This window comes from Lacerta agilis, chromosome 11 (genome assembly GCF_009819535.1).
Source record: "Lacerta agilis isolate rLacAgi1 chromosome 11, rLacAgi1.pri, whole genome shotgun sequence".
Lineage (NCBI taxonomy): Eukaryota > Metazoa > Chordata > Lepidosauria > Squamata > Lacertidae > Lacerta > Lacerta agilis.
The window spans coordinates 23057221-23077166 of record NC_046322.1 but is presented as its reverse complement, the minus strand read 5'-3'; the positions used below and the strand labels follow the sequence as shown (position 1 = coordinate 23077166).

The window sequence follows — 19946 nt, the reverse complement described above, 5'->3', positions numbered from 1 at the left end:
GGATAGCTCACATCTATTTCAGTCTAGCTCCTACCTCAATTATCAGACAGGAACTCCCTTGATTGCCTGGCAAAGGGATGGACAAATCTGTCAATTTAAGTTTCTTTCCATTTCTCTGCATGTTACACGTCAGAGAATCAGTCCCATGAGCCAAGCTGAGGCCAACTGTGTGCAACCTGTAATAATCCTGGGGACAATTTTATGGATGTAGCTTTTATGAGTTCAGAACAGCCTTCCCCAACATAGTGTATGGTTACCAGACGTCCCTATTTCCCAGGGACAGTCCCCAGATTTACAGATCTGTCCCCGGACAAAATCCGTCCCCAGAATATCCCCGGATTTCATTTAATGTCCCCGGATTTATATTTTAAGTGTTGTAGATTTATTAGTAGGGAATGAATGTTGTGTGATTGGTTCAACGGCACAAGACACATCATATGGGGACTTCTGGCAAGGCAAAATAGCGGGCGCCACAGCAGCGAGCACCTTCTGAAGCTAGCCAGAGCCAACTGCGCTACCAGGCTGGCTGAGACTGCCGCTGCCGCCACCACTGCCGAGGGGGAACCAGGGACGCCTGGCGCGTCAACTGGGGGAACTGCTGACACACACACACACCCATGACCAAAATCGAGCTGGGAGTGAGAGCGCCCAGCCACCCAGCCGACTGCCCAGCAGTGCTCCGGAGCCAGGAAAACCCTGGAACCGATGCAGGGAGAAGGAGGAGAGGAGAAGGAAGAGAGAGAAAGAGGAAAGAGAGAAAAGAGGGGAGCCCCGACCTTGCCGTGCTGCTGCCGCTGAGGAGGAGAGATAGGAGAGCAGCGGGAGGGCAAGGACACGTGGCCGAGCCCAGACCCAACCCGAGCCTACTCCATGGCGGCTAGCACTCCAAGAGAGCAGGCCGGGGCCCAGAGGAAGGCCACGTGACAGAGGAGACCGCAGAAGAGAAGATACTACTTCTTAATTTTTTTATAAAAAAATACATTTTTTTAAAAAAACTTTTCTTTATTTCTTTTTTTTAAAAAGGGGGGAGTTTCCCCGAATTCTTTGAAAAAAATCTGGTAACCGTAACCTAGTGCCTTCACAATCATTTGGACTGCAGTGGTCATGCTGCTTGAGACTGGTGGGTGTTGTAGTCTAAACCATCTTAGAAGGGCACATTGGAGGAAATCTTTTGCAGAGCGATTCTGCTTTTGTATTTGAAGCCTCCTGAAAAACAACAGAGAAAGTGTTTCAGGAAATATTTGCTGTCCTGTCCAAGTCCACTTTGAAAGTTTTATCCTCAAACACGCCAAGGTGCCTGCTCGTCATTTGCTCAAGCTCTTCAATTCCATCTGAACTAAAATTAGGCTTCCTCTGTGTTTTTTGAGATGCAGATTGTCCTTGGTTGATCACCATCAGCTAAAAACAGAGAGGGAAAAACAGCTTTGTCTTGAGGAGCCATTAATAGGATGCAGAGCAGCAGTTGTGCCCCCTTTCTCACATTTGCCAAAGGATGCTGCTTGCCTGCTAATGTCACATGAAGCAAATGTTGTCAACCACCAGGAGTGAGCAACAGTGATAAACCTTGTTTATTAAGTTATTGTGAGACTCTGTGTGTAGATCGGCCATTCCAGCTACATGTCTGCATGGGTTTGCGGGGAGGTGTGTATGTCTTGGGTATATGTGAAGGCCAGTGATTTGAAGTGGTTAGAGTAGGAATAGGGAGACACAGGTTTAAATTTCCACTCAACCAAGAAGCTCACCAGCTGACTTTACACCACTTGCTGGCCTGGTATGCCAGATCATCATAGCCTCATGTGAACTTGTAGGCTCTAGAAAAGATACCTAATCATTTTGCTACTGTACTACACTGAGCTAAGCCATGGTTTGTCTTAGCATGTTGTTTGAACCTGGGCTTCAGACATCTTGTAAAGTTTCATCTCAGGCCTGTAGCGCATAGCGAAATGGGGGATTTCATATCAAATTTCAGTTGCACTCCAAAGCAGTTCACTTGGTGCATCTTTTGCATGCTGTCTTTAATGCTAGTCCAGGCTTTCCTTCATCCAAAAGAATGGACTGTTTTATGTGTGTGAACCCCCTACTTTATGTTTTAACTATTTGGTATCCTTTATATGCCTGTTTTAATGTTTTTAGACTGAATTTTAATGATACTTTTTAAAAAATGTGCACCACTTCCAGATTTTCAAAATATTAACCAACTGATAAATACTCTTAAATAAATAAATAAAACAATTCCATGGGATGTGGGAGGCGCTGTGGTCTAAACCACAGAGCCTAGGGCTTGTCGATCAGAAGGTCTGCGGTTCGAATCCCTGCGACGGGGTGAGCTCCCGTTGTTCAGTCCCAGTTCCTGCCCACTTAGCAGTTCGAAAGCATGTCAAAGTACAAGTAGATAAATAGGTACCACTCCGGTGGAAAGGTAAATGGCATTTCCATGTGCTGCTCTGGTTCGCCAGAGTCATGCTGGCCACATGACCCAGAAGCTGTCTGCGGACAAACGCTGGCTCCCTCGGCCTATAGAGCGAGATGAGCGCCGCAACCCCAGAGTCGTCTGCAACTGGACCTAACAGTCAGGGGTACCTTTACCTTTACCTAAAATAATTCCAGACCAAGGGTTTACATTTATTTGGCCATAATCTTAATGGTAATAGGTTTTTATTTTCCTTCCACCACATTGAGATTTGTTGTGCTAATTGATTTAAGCACATGTTGAAACAGGGAGGTAAACAGTTGCCATGGTATAAAAATTGAAATTAACTTTTTTGTTGCTTTTAAGGTTTGCATTGTTTAACGAGGCTTGCTAAATTAATTTTGAAAACAAATATATATTGCAAATTGGTGTTGTGATAGCTGACATAGCAATTATATAGCCGCTGTGGCTTGAATGCACAATCTTTTGTTCATATTGGTTTGGTATTCATTCTGTTAAGTTTTATGATAATATGTAAATCAGTGAAATTAATATTGTCAGACTTCAGAGGTAAATAGTGTCTCTAGAAAACAAAAAGATTTCTCTGCAATTAGAAGCACCATTGTTTAGCATCTGTGCAACAGAGAAATGTTATATAACAACTTAAAATACAATTGAGTTTTATTCAAAAGAAGAAAAAGAATCACCTTGCTCCACCTGCAAATTCCAGGTGCCTAGCTCTGGTGTGTGGAGATGCATTACTCAAGGAGAAGCTCATTATTGGCAGTGCATGATTTACCACAGAACAAAAGGCAGGTATGCTGTGGAGAAGATGGCTTTAAGTCCCGTTTTAAGAGGAAGCATATTCCTCCAGCACTTTCTCCATCTTGGTGCTTGACGGTGTTGTCTGGTCAGAGTTCAGGAGATTCAGAGTTCAGGAGACTCATTCCCATGACCAGGGCTGTGGCCCATTTAGACTGGCCTGTTTGTTTTGTGTCCTTGAATATTTCAAGTGGTAATTGTAGCTGCATTCAAATATGGAATCGTGTGGAGTTTGCTTCCCTCTAGATCAGGGGTGGTGAAACCTCTGATCTCTATGCCCATACCCTCCAACATTTCTCCATGGAAAATAGGGGTGATGGTAGTAGTAGTAGTAATTTATTTATACATACATACCCCACCCATCTGGCTGGGTTTCCCAACAGAATATTAAAAACACAATAAAACATCAAGCATTAAAAACTTTCCTAAACAGGGTTGCCTTCAGATGTCTTCTTAAAGTCAGATACAGTAGTTGTTTATTTCCTTGACATCTGATAGGAGGGTGTTCCACAGGGTGGGTGCCACTACTGAGAAGGCCCTCTGCCTGGTTCCTGGCAGCTTCACTTCTCACAGTGAGGGAACCACTAGAAGGCCCTCGGAGCTGGACCTCAGTGTCCGGGCAAAACAATGGGGGTGGAGACGCTCCTTCAGGTATATTGATGATGATGATGATGATAACAATACTGTTTAAACCCCACCCATCTGACAGGGTTGCCTCAGCCACTCTGGGCGACTTCTAACAAATTATAAAGCCACAGTAACACATCAAACATGAAAACCTCAGTGGCTCACGAGGCTGTTTGCCTCAAACCACGCCCACCTGGTCCATGCCTGGCATCACATGTGACCTCAGGTGTTAGGCAGGTAAGGGCATGGAACAATCAGGAGCTTAAATTGAGCTCCCAGTGAATTCTTCATTTCCAAGCAGGACTTCCTGACAGTGACTCCTACAGAGACCAGCTGCATGGAGTGCCCCCCCAGGAACTCCCTAGCGCAACTGAGGGTGCCTCGATGTCAGTGCCTATCAGCTGAGTCGCTTTGATGATGTCACCCAACACCAGTGGCTTTTCAGGGTCTCGGGCAGGGATCTTTCCCATACCCTTCTGCCTGGTTCTTTTAACTAGACATGACAGGTATCGATTTAACTAGGGATTAAACTTGGAATCTTTTGCATGCCAAACATGTGCTCAGCCACTGAGCTATGGCCTTTCTCCTGTCAAAATTGCTTGCCGATTTTGGACAAGCTTGACTTTTAAATTTTAATCCTCAAAGTGAAATTACTTTTAATGGCCTACTCTGCAACACTGTTTTTTTTTTTAAATAAAAGGCAAATGACTCTAACATCAGTTCCTTATTTAGCTCTGTGCCTCTACAGTGCTCCCTCTAATTCACTGTTTTGCTACAATTTGAATGAAGGACATTTTATACATGGCACACACCCCTACTTTCAGTCTGATTCCAACCCACCATGACTTGTGTCTGAATATGTGCTCTGGTCCTTTAAGAACCGTGTTTAAGTATCCCAGAGCCCCATCACCTGCAAAAGGAGAGTGTTTCTTGTATCTAGCTTTGCAGTAAACTGAGTGGAGTTGTCAAAGTCATTCACTGTAATCAGAGAAAGGCACAACGGGTTCTGGATGAAAAAGCTGCCAAAAGGGCTGAAAATAATCTACATGTCGGAGACACTCTCCTCTGGAGTGGCTGATGCCTCACAAATCATTATGCCCCATTGGAACAGGAAACGGCCTCCTTACGTAAAACGAATGCCCCTTTGAAAATGGAGAGGAGGACCAGATTTAAGGTGGAGAGAGAAGCAGTTGGTTCCTACATTTACCAACTAAAAATCATGTACATGTGGTGGGGGCCATCAGGCTGATGGTGTCAAGCAGCTCCATTGGCCATACAAAATAATATTTTGAGGAGTAGTGTACACACACACAGGAAGCTGCCATTCTGAGTCAGATCCTTGGTCTAGCTTAGTACCAGAAGAAGCAAAGATCACTGGAAGAAGCAATGGTTCTTCCACATCAACTTCGTTGGACTGGTCATGTTGTGCGGATGCCTGATTATCGTCTTCCAAATCACTACTCTATTCTGAACTTAAAAATGGAAAGCGTAATGCTGGTGGTCCACAAAGGAGGTTTAAAGACTGTCTCAAGGCAAATTAAAAAAAAAAGTAGTATAAACACGACAACTGGAAAGCACTGGCCTGTGAGTGCTCCAGTTGGAGAACAGCCTTTACCAAAGGTGGCACGGGCTTTGAATTACAGGTAGGTAGCCGTGTTGGTCTGCCATAGTCAAATAAATAAATAAATAAAAATCCTTCCAGTAGCACCTTAGAGATCAAATATGTTTGTTCTTGGTATGAGCTTTCATGTGCATGCACACTTCTTCAGATACTTCTTCAGTATCTGAAGAAGTGTGCATGCACATGAAAGCTCATACCAAGAACAAACTTAGATGAGCTATGAAGGCACTCGAACTCAGGACGCAAGGGAGAAACGTGCTAAGAGGAAGGCACGCTTGGCAAATCCACACTGTGATCAACTCCCACCCGGAAACCAGTGTCCCCACTGTGGAATGATGTGTGGAACCAGAATTGGCCTCCACAGTCACCTACGGACTCATTGTTAAAACCGTGTTTATGGAAGACAATCTTACTTGGCTACGTGTGATCACTGAAGAAAACACTGACCGGCAGCAGCTTTCCATGGTTTCAGACAGGACAGTCTCCACCCTTCCTGGAGATGCCGAGGATTGAACCTGGGACCTTCTATGTGCAAAGTGAGCACTTTGCCACTGAGCTGTGGCTGGTCCCCAATCCTTCCATGCATCTTTTAAAGAGAAGCATCAGGCAGGCAGATGGGAGAGTTGTACACCTTGCATCACATGCAGGGAAGGAAGGAATGGGTTTCTGGGTAATGAATGACTGTCATGTGAGCAAGCTTGAGTTAATTTTATTGAATGAAAGCCACTGTGGGTAGACATTAGAGAAGGCTTTCTCGGCCTTGGGTGCCCAGGTGTACTTGAATTAAAGTTCCCATCATCCCTGACCACTGGCCATGCTGGTTAGAAATGATAGGAGTTGTAGTTCAACAACATCTAAGGACCCAAGGTTGAGAAAGGCTGAATTAGATGGCACTGTTTCCCAAACTTGGGGTCTCCAGCTGTTTTTGGACTACAATTACTATCATCCTTGACCGCTTGTCCTGCTAGTTAGGGATGATGGGAGCGACCCAAGTTTGGGAAACCCTGAATTAGTGTAAAAACAAAATAAAATATTAAAAAAATTCTTTCCAGTAGCACCTTAGAGACCAAGTTTGTTCTTGGTATGAGCTTTCGTGTGCATGCACACTGCTTCAGATACACTGAAACTGGACCCTTATATATAGTGAGAGAGTGGGGAGGGGTATTACTCAGAAGGGTGGTGGGAATGGGTGACTGGCCCTTCTGAGTAATACCCCTCCCCACTCTCTCACTATATACTGTATAAGGGTCTGGTGACTTCTGTTTCAGCGTATCTGAAGAAGTGTGCATGCACTTGAAAGCTCATACCAAGAACAAACTTACAGTGGTGCCCCGCTAGACGAATGCCTCGCTAGACGAAAAACTCGCTAGATGAAAGGCATTCGCTAGCGGAAGGCTGCCCCGCAAGACGAAAAAGTCAATGGGCTTGCCTCGTAAGACAGAAAAAAATTTTTTTCCTTCCCCGCGAAAACTGCTATTCTGCCTTGGTGCTTCGCAGGACGAAAAATTCGCTATACGAAGACACTTGCAGAACGAATTATTTTCGTCTTGCGAGGCACCACTGTAGTTGGTCTCTAAGGTGCTACTGGAAGGAATTTATTTATTTTTTATTTTGTTTTGACTATGGCAGACCAACACGGCTACCTACCTGTACATGAATTAGAGTGTTAGGCTTGGGAGAATAGGGTTCATATCACCATTCAGCCACGAAGTTTGATGGATGGTGACCTTAGGCTAGTTGTTATCTCTCAAACTGACCCCCCCCCAAGGTTGTTGTGAAGATAAAATGGGGAGAGGGACCATACGTACCATCCTGCTTTCTTGGACGAAGTGTGGGATTTTCTTTTAATGTAATGAATGAATGAATGAATGAATACTAACAATATTTGCCTAGCTGCCAACTGGATACTCACTGCATGTTTTTCTCCTTTGCTTGATTTCACCCTGAACACATTCATATGTTATTGAAAGAAAACGGGGGCCGTGTAAGTGAGGAACAACGGGACTGTTAACTACATTGCTGCTTTGCTCGTGTGCTCTGTGTAACTTCTCAGCAACATGCCACTTGCTCTCTCCTAATCGGTGCTATATTTATAAACAGCTTTACTAGGAGAGTTTCTCCCTTCAGTAATGAGATAAGGTCCCTGAATGCAGCCAGTGTTCTTGCTCAGGGCAAGTGTCACGCTGCAGGAAATCCTGGTTATCCTTTCTACCTTGTGCATGCTCTCAGCACTGCTGAAAGCACAGCCCAAGGAAAGGCATTCCGTGACGCACCTCCAGCTCTGTGGCTGGGTCTCTCTCCACATTAGTCGGGGATTGTTTCTAGCCTGTAAATGGCCTTTGTCTGGGAACCACTGGGAATAGCTGCCCCTCCAAGGAACAACAAGAAGAAGTTTCTTTTCTTGAAGTCATACAGGTATCTGAACTTGCCTGCTGTGGGTTGATGTTGTTGACAGTCCCGTCTATCTATAGTTTTGACGCAGGCCCATAGCGTGTAGTGAAATGGGGATTTCTGATCAAATTTCAGTTGCACTCGTAAGCATTTCACTCGGTACGTCTTTTGCATGCTAGCCTTTGAATGCTAGCCTTCTAAACGAGCAGATTAAAAGTTTAGAAGATTACTCCGACATAAGTGTATCACACTTGAATTAACAACTTAGAATGGGGAAAACCTGCATGAATATTTCAGAGCAAAAAACAAACGCATTTAAATGGAAGGTGGCAAATTGCTGAATTTGGTTATTCAGTGATCTGTGTCAAATGCTGTTTAGTAGCAACTGAATTTGATGCTTCTGAGACTGGGATTGATTTTGAAGTTTGTTGGGTTGCAGTCAGTGCTTTTTTCTGGGAGGTACGTAGGGGTACGCATACCCCTAAACATTTTGTGAATCTTGGTATTTTTGTCCATTTACTGTATTTATTTTCCCCGATTTGAACTATAAAATGGTGATTTTCTTGAGTCAAAAGAAAGTACCCCTAAACATTTTGGGGGGGGAGCACTGGTTACAGTTATCCTGAGGAAAGCAATGTGTCTTACTTCCTAACTCCACTTACTTGGGAGTAAGCCCCATGGAATCCTATAGGACATGGACCCTACCATACAGTAGACGTGATTAGGACTGCACTATGCACTTTCACGTTGGACAATAATATTCCTTTCTTCATCTGTGTTCTGCAAATGAAAGAAAACAAAAGAAAATGCACTACAGCCATTTTTCAGGATGGGGTGGGAACCCAAATCTGCTTTGTTGGTTTTTAATTCCATCTAGTCCTGTAGGAAGCACATTTTGTGTGTGGAAACATATTTGCATAACACAACTTTTTAAAAATATGCATACATTTAATATGCATGCATATAGCCCTTCCTTGTTTTGACAACACCATGAAACATGTAAGTTGCAATCCTTTACTCAGTTACCTGGGAGGGGCACCCACTGAACTCAGAAGAAGTTATATATTGGGTTGCACTTTTGGGCTACTGTTTTTTCTCAGGATCAGGCAGGTTTTTAACTTTCCTGCAAATGATTTCCCCACCACCACCCAAAAAGCACACATTATAAATATCTCACCTACCACTAAACTCAGGTACAAAACAATAATAATGAAAGTCAGTTTCAAAAGCCATTTATAACATTATGTTCATAGTTGGAAATCGATAATTTACCTGTCAGATGTTTGTATTACTTGTGACCATACACATTAGCCAAATGAATGCACGTTATAATTGTGTAATACAACCTATTTGACGAAAAGAAAGGTATTAGTACATAATTACTTTTTCCTTGGCTTTTTATTCTTCTTCCATGATTTAGCAAAAAAGATTCAAATTAAATATATATAATATCAGTTCTTGTTTATTACAGGTGTTCCTCCCCCCTCCCTTTCCCCCCCTACACTGCCAGATGGGCTTTTCACTTTCATGAAAATGATTTGTTTTCAGAAAATATGCTGGCTGGTGTGTGTTTAGATGCAGAAAAATACTGTGTATTTATCCCAGTCCAGGAATAATGTGCAATATGGAAAGCACTTGAGATGGGTTCTTTACAGAAGGAAAAAAGTAAAAACAAAACAAAACACAAAAACAAAAACCAGACCCAAATCTGTGCAGATTTCTCATTGCTGGATTACAGCTTGTCAGTTTGTTTGGTGCTTTTAGCTGTGACAGCATCACTCAATTGTTTGGATGGCAGGATTGAGGGAAGAGAGAGCTACCCAGGAGTGCTGACTGGCTAGAAAAACCTGGCATGTAGCAGCAAGCATGCCCCCTGGTGCTGCATGCCGGGATCCCTGGATTCAGGTCAGAGTGTATATTAATTAATGCAACTATTGAGAAATTGCAAAGCTGGCATAGTGTAGTATATTATAGTTGGCATATGACTGAGGGTCAAACCCATTTGGCCATGAAGCTCACTGGGTGAATCTTGAGCCAGTTATAGTCTCTCAGCCTAGCCTTGTCATGAGGATAAAGCAGACTGGGGAGAGACTAATCTACATTTCCTCGGACTGTATTGAAGAAAATACAGAATATGGTAGCTAGGTAAGCAGGCAGGCAGAGTTAGAAGATGCCCTCTGGACCAATAATCCATTGCTTTCTCCTCTCCAGAGATTGCAGTGTTACATCACCATTTGTATTCAAATTTGAATTTTAACCTTGAATGTAACACAGCCTATCAAGTGTATTTGTGGGTTTTTTTTTAGGTTTTCAAACTTTACCAGAGGTGTTGCTTGGGCAGGGTGTGGACATAGTGCAGAATTTAGAGATAACTGTATTTCATTAACTGCAAATAGACAAATGACTGAGTGTACTTCATGGCTGAAAATGAGATGCAGGAACTGGAACTTTTATATAATTTTGTAGACTCTTTCATTCATCCTTTGGGTTATGTTCTGAGAATTGTGGCAGAATATTTTGCTTTGCTGTAACCCAAGAACATTACCTTCGTCAACTCACAGTTCTCTCCACGTCACTGAAATATCTAATGACAGTGTCAGTATCAATAAACTTCTAAAAATTAACATATCACAATAGTTGGCTTTCGGAGCTGATCTACTTTCCACTTCTGCTCTGCGGTATTCTGTTACTTGAAAAGAGATTCGAGAGTAAGGAAAAGAGCATCAAGCCTTGCATCTTACAATGCATAAAAGCTTTGCTAAACTCAATGGCAAGAGATACTGGTGCTCGTTCTCATACTGAAGAAGTGGGAACTGCAGCAAAATGTTGCTGTGTATCCCCACTCTAAAAGAAGGGTTTATTTCTCATGGCCCCAGTCAGCCTGGAAAGGGAGCCTTGTAGAGCTATTTAGGCCTTGGGGGAGAGGGATGCATTTCAGGAGCAGGGAAAGGGATGGAGGACACAATTTCCTCTCCCTTCCTTCCGAGGTCATTGCCTGCTGAACTTTGTATTTATTAGAGGGCTGCCAGCCCCAAAAGTGAGCATTTCATGGTGAGATAACTGTGAGAGGCTCCACCCCCTCACAGTACCGTTGATCATCTCCGTGAGTTGTGAAGTAGGGAGCCTCCTAATCTTGTATTATTTTTATTTATTGTTGATTTCATTTATATCCCACCATTTTCTCTAAGGAGCTCGAGGTGGCGTGTGTGGTTCTCCCCTTCCTCATAACAACCCTGTGAGGTAGGTTAGGCTGAGAGGCAGTGGCAGGCCCAAGGCCACTCAGTAAATTTCATGGCTGGGTGGGGATTTGAACCCTGGTCTCCCAGAGTGCAATCCAGCACTCTAACCACTGCACCTCCTCCTCCACCTCTTCCTCCTCCTCCAGAGGCTCCCTTCATATGTTAGAACCCTGGAAAATCAGTTACCATCACCAAAATGCCTTGTGTTTCGTTAACTCGTATAGAGAATGCTTTAAGAGGGCTAGTTCTGGAGACAGGATTATTGGTTGTGAAGTGGAGGGAAGGAGCTTTGAACCTAACAGCAAATCTCTCCAATCATACACTTCCCTCCCAGGATGCTTACTGTAAACTGAGCAGGCCAATTCATGCTCACCCCTTCTCCTCCAAGTTCCTTTTTTGGGAGGGAGGGCTGTTTTCTTCATGGCATCTTAACAATCCATTTTCCAGCTGCTCTGAGCCACAGATGTAACTAATGAACTTAAACAATCTGCCTGCTTCAGATTAATTTTGGTCCTTTGCCCCCTCTCTGTGGACTCAACTGCCACCAGCAATCTGAAAGCTAAAAGGTTCTTGTCAGGCAGCTTTTTAAAAAAGTACTATAATTTAGAAATTTCTATATTTCCTTGTTCTCAAAGAGTCTCCCAATCAATATAAAACACTATCTTTGGAGCAGTAGCAGCAGCGGCCTTACTTCATTTCCCAACTGATAGTGGTCACATCCATGAGAGTTGCTAGAAGATCCCCTCCCGAGGGCTCATTTCATTCTCATCCCATGGACTCAGACCCACCAAGTGTCCCTATTTTCCAGGGACAGTCCTGGATTTGCAGAATTCGTCCCAGTTTCTGATTTGATACCAGAATATCCTGCTTTTCCTCATAACATCCCTATTATCAGAGAAATGTTGGACGGTATGGTAGGATGTCCCTATTTTCATTGGAAATATGTTGGAGGTTATGGAGTTATGTGACCCACGAGCCAAGGAGATAAGTAACTATACAACCTTGGGAAGACATCTGAAGGCAGCCCTGTATAGAGAAGTTTTTTAAAAAAATGTTTAATGTTAAACCGCAGAGCCTAGGGCTTGCTGATCAGAAGGTTGGCGGTTCGAATCCCCGCGACGGGGTGAGCTCCTGTTTTTCGGTCCCAGCTCCTGCCAACCTAGCAGTTCGAAAGCACGTCAAAGCGCAAGTAGTTAAGTAGGTACCGGTCCGACGGGAAGGTAAACGGCGTTTCCGTGTACTGCTCTGGTTTGCCAGAAGTGGCTTAGTCATGCTGGCCACATGACCCAGAAGCTGTACGCCGACTCCCTCAGCCAATAAAGGGAGATGAGCGCCACAACCCCAGAGTTGTCCGCGACTGGACCTAATGGACTAGGCAAGCCTTTGGTCTGTTTCAGTAGCGTTGTTTCATTCCTAAGTTTAACTACCGGTAATAGCTAATTAGTACACATTTTCATATTGCAGACCCTATATTATTTAAATTACAGGTTGCTTTTTCCATCATTACTCCACCGCTTATTGCCTAAGTGTTGTGATTTCTTGAAGAATTTGTATGGAAGCAATCCGCTTTGTGCCAGCGGTGGTACTAAGGTATAGGCATCAGAATTGCACTTAAAACAGAATATGTGAAAACTTCACAGTTGGAGGGAGAAAATTTGTATATATGCTAAGAAAAGGACAAAAAACTATTTACAGAAACAAGTACTCTATTTATATTGCATTTCCAATGGAAGAAAACAAGACAAATACTCAGTTCAGACTACACGGTTCCTGATTGGAAACATTTTGTTGGCTCAGGCACTGTCTCATCCCCTCTCTGACGGGGACCCCCCCCTTTCCCAGTTTGTGTAACCACAGTTTGCTGTGGCATTCAAATTGGGAAACTATAATGAGGGCTAACCAAGATTGTTTCCAAACCATGCTTTGCAAACCACATTCAAACCATGGTTTCTAGTTTTATGTTTTAGAGGCAATTTATTCCTGGTGAGTGAAAACCACAATTTTCCCAATTCACATTTCACAGCAAGCTATAATTGTACAAACCAGGAAGGGCGAAGGGGAGGAGGGAATCCCTGTGCGAGGTGGAATCCAAACTAGGTCAGGAAAGTATAAATAACTTTGTGTATTAGTGGAAAACAAAATTGTATTGAAAATTTTCCAGTTCTTAAGGAGTAGGCGGATCTTTGCTGCATAATAATGTTCATCTTGAATTTTTTTTAGCAGTGACACCCAGTTCTTGCACCACATAGTCTGTTTTTGGTGTTCAAAAACCTTGGATTTACTTTTTCTTGCTACGCACATACTCTTAATAACAGCCAAGTAAGCATACATAGATAGGCTTGTGGTGCAGGATTGCAACCTTACACGCTTGTACAAAGCTGTAAGTCCCACTGAACTGGATGGAACTTGCTTCTCAGGCATAAATATTGGGCTGAGGTATAATCAGTGGTTTTTTTCTGGGGGGATGCAGGGAACATTTTGTGAATCTTTGTACTTTCGTCCATTTACTGTATTTATTTTTCCCAATTTGAACTATAAAATGGTGATTTTCTTGAGTCAAAATGAGAGTGCCCCTTTTCTAAGCTTTGCAAGGTATTCTCATTTTCCTGTGAAGTGGAGAATAATGACACTATTAAAAATGTCAGTGTTTCAGGCTTGTTTTCTGTTTTCTTTTGTTTTCCTTCTTTCCTTTGGTTTCCATCTAGGATGTTTTTTTATGGCCAAGAGGCCTTGTCATGTGGTTGTGAAGAGCTGCCAGCTGTTGACTTCCTCAGGCAAATGTTTGGGAGGTTTGTGTGAAAGGAGACAAACTTGATCAAATTGTCGAGTTATTCCATGCACTGCAACTTTTCCTCCCCTAGTCTTAACCTAATGATATGTTAGGTAAAGGTAAAGGGACCATTGACCATTAGGTCCAGTTGCGGACGACTCTTGGGTTGCGGCGCTCATCTTGCGTTACTGGCCAAGGGAGCCGGCGTACAGCTTCCGGGTCGTGGCCGGCATAACAAAGCCGTTTCTGGCGAACCAGAGCAGCGCACGGAAACGCCGTTGACCTTCCCGCCGGAGTAGTACCTATTTATCTACTTGCACTTTGACGTGCTTTCGAACTGCTAGGTGGGCAGGAGCTGGGACCGAGCAACGGGAGCTCACCCCATCACGGGGATTTGAACTGCCGACCTTCGGATCAGCAAGCCCTAGGCTCTGTGGTTTAACCCACAGCACCACCCATGTCCTAATAATGATATGTTAATTGCATGTAAATGTTTAGACCAGAGCCATCAGACAGAAGGCCTGGGAATTTACCAGGCTCATTGGAGTTCCCAGTACTCTTTCCACAGTCTACCTTTCCTCATCACAATGAGCGCAGAGGAGTTTGGTGCAAAATTACGATTGTACTCAGTGAGCAGCTTGGCCCAGTAAGCCATTTGAGCATGATAGCTCTGATTTAGACTGCTATGTTTTCTAGTTCCCTCCACCTCCTTGGAAACTGCTTTGCTTTAATTAAAATTGTGATCACCCCCTAGAAGGATCCTGGGTGTATTGGCAAGTGTCTGGAATATTTGAAAACCTGAAGAAAACAATCCCTTGCTGCAAGGCAGTTTGCCTCAATGTTACAAAAATGCACGTGACATTTCAATTAATTTTCCTCTGCGCTGTGATGGCTAAGAAATGTAATCACCTCTTTCCAGCGCAATATCTCTACTCAGGGACCATCCGTAAACTTTGCTGCACTTCTAGAAATGGGTAGCAGACCTTTGACAAATGTGCCATTGTTTGAAATAGGAGGAAATGTTTGATTGGCAGAAGGACTTTAAAAGGCCTTTTTAAAAAGTATTGTGTGTTTCATAGACAGCTGTGTGTCTCTTCCTGGGGGCGGGGGAGGGGTAAAGATAAGAAATGTGGTAATGTGGCAGGAATGTAGTGTGGGAATGGGGCGTTTTTATCTAACATATTTTTATCTACACCTGCTGTTAGATTCACGCAGTGGCTAGTGTGGATAAAGAACATCAGGGAGGAGCTCTAAAATGTTGGATCTGATCCCTGAAAGAGTAGGTTGGTATAACATAATGAAACACTGGTGTTCTCTTGTAGGACATTTGAGTGTCTTTCAGAATGGATAGGAACCGTACAAAGTGCAAAGTACAAACTTGCTTTAGAGAGATAAATGCTGATTGTTGTTTTTTTTTTCTTCATTTTTTCCTCCTACCTTCAATTTTTTTTGTTTTAAATGTGAAAGCTCTGTTTATGACTTCCACTTCAATAACAAGGCTGCTATAAATAGAGCTAACATCAGACCTGATACCCAATACATTAGGTAAACATGTTGACACGAGTTCAGCATGTACTGTAACATAATTTCTAGGGGCTGCGTGGATAAAAGTGGAAAACTGAGTCAACTGGGGTGCTTTTTAATGTTTGGTTAGCACTGGTCATTGTGAAAGTTATAAAAACCATTAAGGCTCCGATCCTGTATCCACTTACCTGGAAGTAAGCTCAATAGAAACTAGTGGGACTTTCTTCAGAGTAATCATGAATCAGAATGCACTGTAAAATGTATGCTGTCTATTGCTGTTGCTTCCCAGCCGCTGGTATACAGTACAGTAGTGTAATGCTGATAGAAGTCATTAGTAGCTATTTTCCCCATTTAAAGTCATCTCAATTTCTCTCTCTCTCTCTCTCTCTGGATTAGAGAGAGGTGCACAGTACTTGCATTTAAATTGCTGCCTTTCTCAACAAAGCAGAAGTGACCAGGGAGTGTCTGCCATGAAGAACAACTATTTAATCTTGTAGGTACTATTCTTGGTAGATTAAAGCAGCAATTTAAAATGGATGCCCACTCCCAAGTTCCAGATGTATAATGCAGCTATTTAGCTAAATAAAGACTCAAGAGTTGGTGTAGTGCATTGGTTAACAGCATGAGCTCAGAGTCACTCTTTAAAATCTCAATTTGGGCATATATCAGTGGGTAGCCTCAATCCTCCGCTGTTCTGTCTGTAATATAGGGCTCATAATACATTTCTTCCCTGCAGGTGGTGGAGCTGGCTGAGATAAGAAATGTGACATGCTTTGAGTGCTTTTTGCACAATGCTTGGTATTACTATTGATACCAAACATAATGATATGGAATAAGCAACTTTGCAGACTCCTAGCAAAGTCTCCACTCTGATGTGCTGATCCAGAAACTGCATATGTTGCAAACACAGCTATCATTTGAAATGAACGAAACTTTTAGTGTGGCAGAACCTACACTTTGGAACTCCCTGCTTATTGATATCAGGCAGGTGCCTTCACTATAATCTTTTGGCGCCTCCTAAAAACATTTTTGTTTAGACAAGCCTACCCAGATATGTAGAATGCTGTTGTGTGTTTTATTATTAGTTTATTGCTGATTTTTTAAAATATTTTAAATAGTTGCTTTTAACTATTTTTACTGATAAGTTTATTGCTTTTTTCTACAATCAAGTGGTGTATGCATTTTATGAAAATAAATAAATGCCGTATAGTGGCAAACTATATAGATCATGTGCATGTTGGTGGGGTCCCTCATACAAAACTTTCAAGCCAACTAACTTGCATGATGCAAATTGGAGTCCAATAACATCTGCGCTGTAAACTAATATGGATTACCTTTTCTATCTTCCCTCGACATTAGTCCCTGATAGAGTCTGGGCTGGGAACTTCAGGCTTTCCTTTCCTCAACCAGTTTTTGGGATGTGGAGGTTTATTGCTTGGAAAATTCCTACCCATGTAACTATTCATTCCTGACGCTAATAGATGTGCCCAAAGGGAGGGGTGAAAGCCTACCGACTCTATACTACCCATTGCAGTTTTAAAAAAAATAAATTCCAGTAGAACCAGACTGTCCTTGAAATCTACTTGAATTTTTTAAACAAAATATTGTCAGAGGAGGGAAGACTGGGCTCAGTGGGCTTATTACTGACATTCGTCAAATCGAAATATGGCAAAATATTGCTAATTGTTGATGTGCGGGCGTGTTATTTAATATGACACAGATGGTGCATTTACTTCCTCTGTTGCGTTAGCCAAATGGAGCATGCTGTGATCAGATCTCTCTTTCAAAAACACATCCATCCGTTCATGCTGTTGCCAGCCGTCTTTTACTGTATGAACCACCAGAGAGCAGGTTCAAGTTTCACTTGAAAGGCTGGTAACTTAAGCTCATCCTGGAGGTACATCTTGCCACAGCCTTGTTCTGCCTGCCCCTTGTTCCAAAGGTCTCACAGTGCTCCAGCATTGAGAAAAAACACACTCCAGCGTTAACCACTCTCGGTGGACAAACAGGCATAGTGAAAGGGAAATGCAGGGTAACACAGCTCCAGGATCCCCCCCCCCCACAAGCAGTACCAATGTCATGGACTGGTTAGACACAGGAATGGTGGGAGGAACCAGCTGGGGAACCCCTAAAGGATCAGACCCTCCAAGTGTCCCTATTTTCCAGGGACAACCCTGATTTACAGAGGCCATCCCAGTTTCTCATTTTATCCCAGAATGTCCCACTTCTCCTTAGGATGTCCCTATTTTCGTTGAAGAAATGTTGGAAGGTACAGAGTTATCCAACCCCCGAGCTGTCTGGAGGCAATGCTGTATAGCGAATTTTTGTTTTTTGTTTTGTTGTTGTTGTTGTTCGTTGGAAGTTGTCCAGAGTGGCTGGGGCAACCCAGTAAGATGTGCGAGGCATAAATAGAAAAATTAACATTATGGAATGGGATGTCCCTATTTTCATCAGAGAAATGTTGAAGGGTATGAAGGATGATGGCTCAGAGAGAGAAGACTTGGGAAGAGCAGGTGTCAGAAGCTGAAGGGCTTCTGGGAGCTGGGAGAGTCTGTGGCAGAGAGAAGACTAGAATCAGAGGCAGAAAGTGAAGCAGGAGAGGCCGGATGCAAAGTGGCAGAGATGAGTCTGGCTGGTGAAGAAACCAGGGAGTCTCCCCCTCCTGCTGCAACCATCTCCCCACCCCATTGCTCTCCCAGAACCAGGAGAGGCATGAAGAGGGTGGAGGAGAAGTTAGCTTCATGCAGGCGCAGTCTCAGATTACTGGGGGGAAACCCTGGAGAGGAGACGGCTTAGGCAGCTGTGGGGAGGCAGGTACCTTCAGTCTCAGCAACTGCTTCACGGGGGCAAGACCTGCCAGAGATGAGTGTTGCGCTCATTAGGCCTGGCACTGCTGTGCAACTCCTGTTTTTGTTAATAAAGCGTAATGCCAACTGGCTTGGGGTGATTTACTGCTGATTTGCTCCTGGCAACCAATGATGTCATCTGCTGAAGAGCCAGGATGACAGATGGATTATCTTTCCTCTGGCAAGTGAATAGGGTCATAAATAAGCTTTCATGTTTGTGTCAGATTGACATGGAGCAGCCTTTGCCAATCTGAAGGCTACCAGTTTGGCAAAAGGCTGGCACAGAAGTAGTCAGGTAATAAGGGAAATGATAAAGTAGGGGCTGGATCCTTTCTTCTTTTTCTTTGATGGAGTTCTTGCTTCACACCAGCAGCCTAACTGGCAATATTTCTGTGTGAGATAGTTTGCATTTCAAATAAAAAAAGCTGAATGTTGCAATTAAGCTGGCTGAGGATATTTTGTTAAAGCTCAGTGTGTTTTACAAGTTGAATTTATTCTATAAACATCTATTCTGTGGCTGTTAATTGATTCTAATAAATAGGATATTAGGTTACGTGCAGCAGCTGCTGCTGCTGCTGTGTGTGTATATGTGTATGTATTGATCAACAGATTTCTTCCCTGCCTCCACCTGACAAAGGTCAGTCAGCATTCACTAAGCATGCTCAGTCCTCAAAGGGCATCCTTCCTTCTTCTTTTTTTTGCAGAAGGAGATACACCACACACATATTCTGTAAATCATAACAAAATAAAAAAAATAAAAAATCATTCCAGTAGCACCTTAGAGACCAACTAAGTTTGTTCTTGGTATGAGCTTTCGTGTGCATGCACACTTCTTCAGATATCTGAAGCTCATACCAAGAACAAACTTAGTTGGTCTCTTAGGTGCTACTGGAAGGATTTTTTTATTTTTTATTTTGTTTTGACTATGGCAGACCAACACAGCTACCTACCTGTATCTGTAAATCATGGGGCTGCCCTGAACCTGCTGATACCTCGCTCCCACTCTTAGGACTACGAAAGAATCCTCTCAGCGTTCCGGGTCGCCGTGCGTAACTCAGGCGTGCCTATCCCAAACGCACAAAAAAAACCCGAAAAACCGAAAGTAGTGTGATTTGAGCGCTTCTGCACATCCGCGGGTTGTGTGTGCTCCGGAAACGCTTCCAGGTTGTGGGCGTTCTTAACTCGAACCCGGGGTGTGCGTAACCCAGGGTTCCACTGTATATGGGATTAGCCTTTCCTTCCTCTAGCAAGCTCAAGGTGGAGTGCATGGTATGCAATTCTCTCCCCCACCCCCTTGTTCTCCCAACAAGCCAGGTTAAGATGAGAAACAGTGACTGCCCCAAGGTCATCCATTAAGTTTTGTGCCTTTGCAAATACTTGTACCTGCTTTATGTACTCAAAGTATATGCTGTGCCCTTGAACTGTGGCCCCCTCACCAACTGATTGGTGTTCTGCCTTTTTTTAAAAGTGTAAGAAGCATGTCCCTAGCACTGAGCTCCCTTTCCTGTAGCTTGGGTACCACTGAGGTCTGCCTCAGTTAATTGAATCATGTCTACCACATGCATGTAACTCTCACTCACTCACAACTTTTTCACAAGATGCTGCAGGCAGTGGGGAGATGGTGGGTACTGTGGAATTGGACCTCCTGACAGATTTCCTTGGTGTATTCTTGCAAGATTATCAGTTTTGAGACCCT

At 43.4% G+C, this 19946-nt stretch overlaps 1 protein-coding gene across 7 annotated transcripts in view; it reads left to right on the top strand.

Annotated features, from left to right (window-relative positions):
* PDE4D (phosphodiesterase 4D) overlaps positions 1-19946 on the top strand; it is a 622016-nt gene that overhangs the window by 434755 nt on the left and 167315 nt on the right. The window contains exon 1 of one of the 7 annotated variants that reach the window (XM_033163812.1): positions 7770-7895. The exons of the other annotated variants lie outside the window; for them this stretch is intronic. Within the exon in view, the coding sequence (XP_033019703.1) occupies positions 7813-7895 (83 nt within the window). The 5' untranslated portion in view covers positions 7770-7812. Of the gene's footprint in view, positions 1-7769; positions 7896-19946 lie in introns of those variants that run through there. 7 annotated transcript variants of the gene reach the window in all.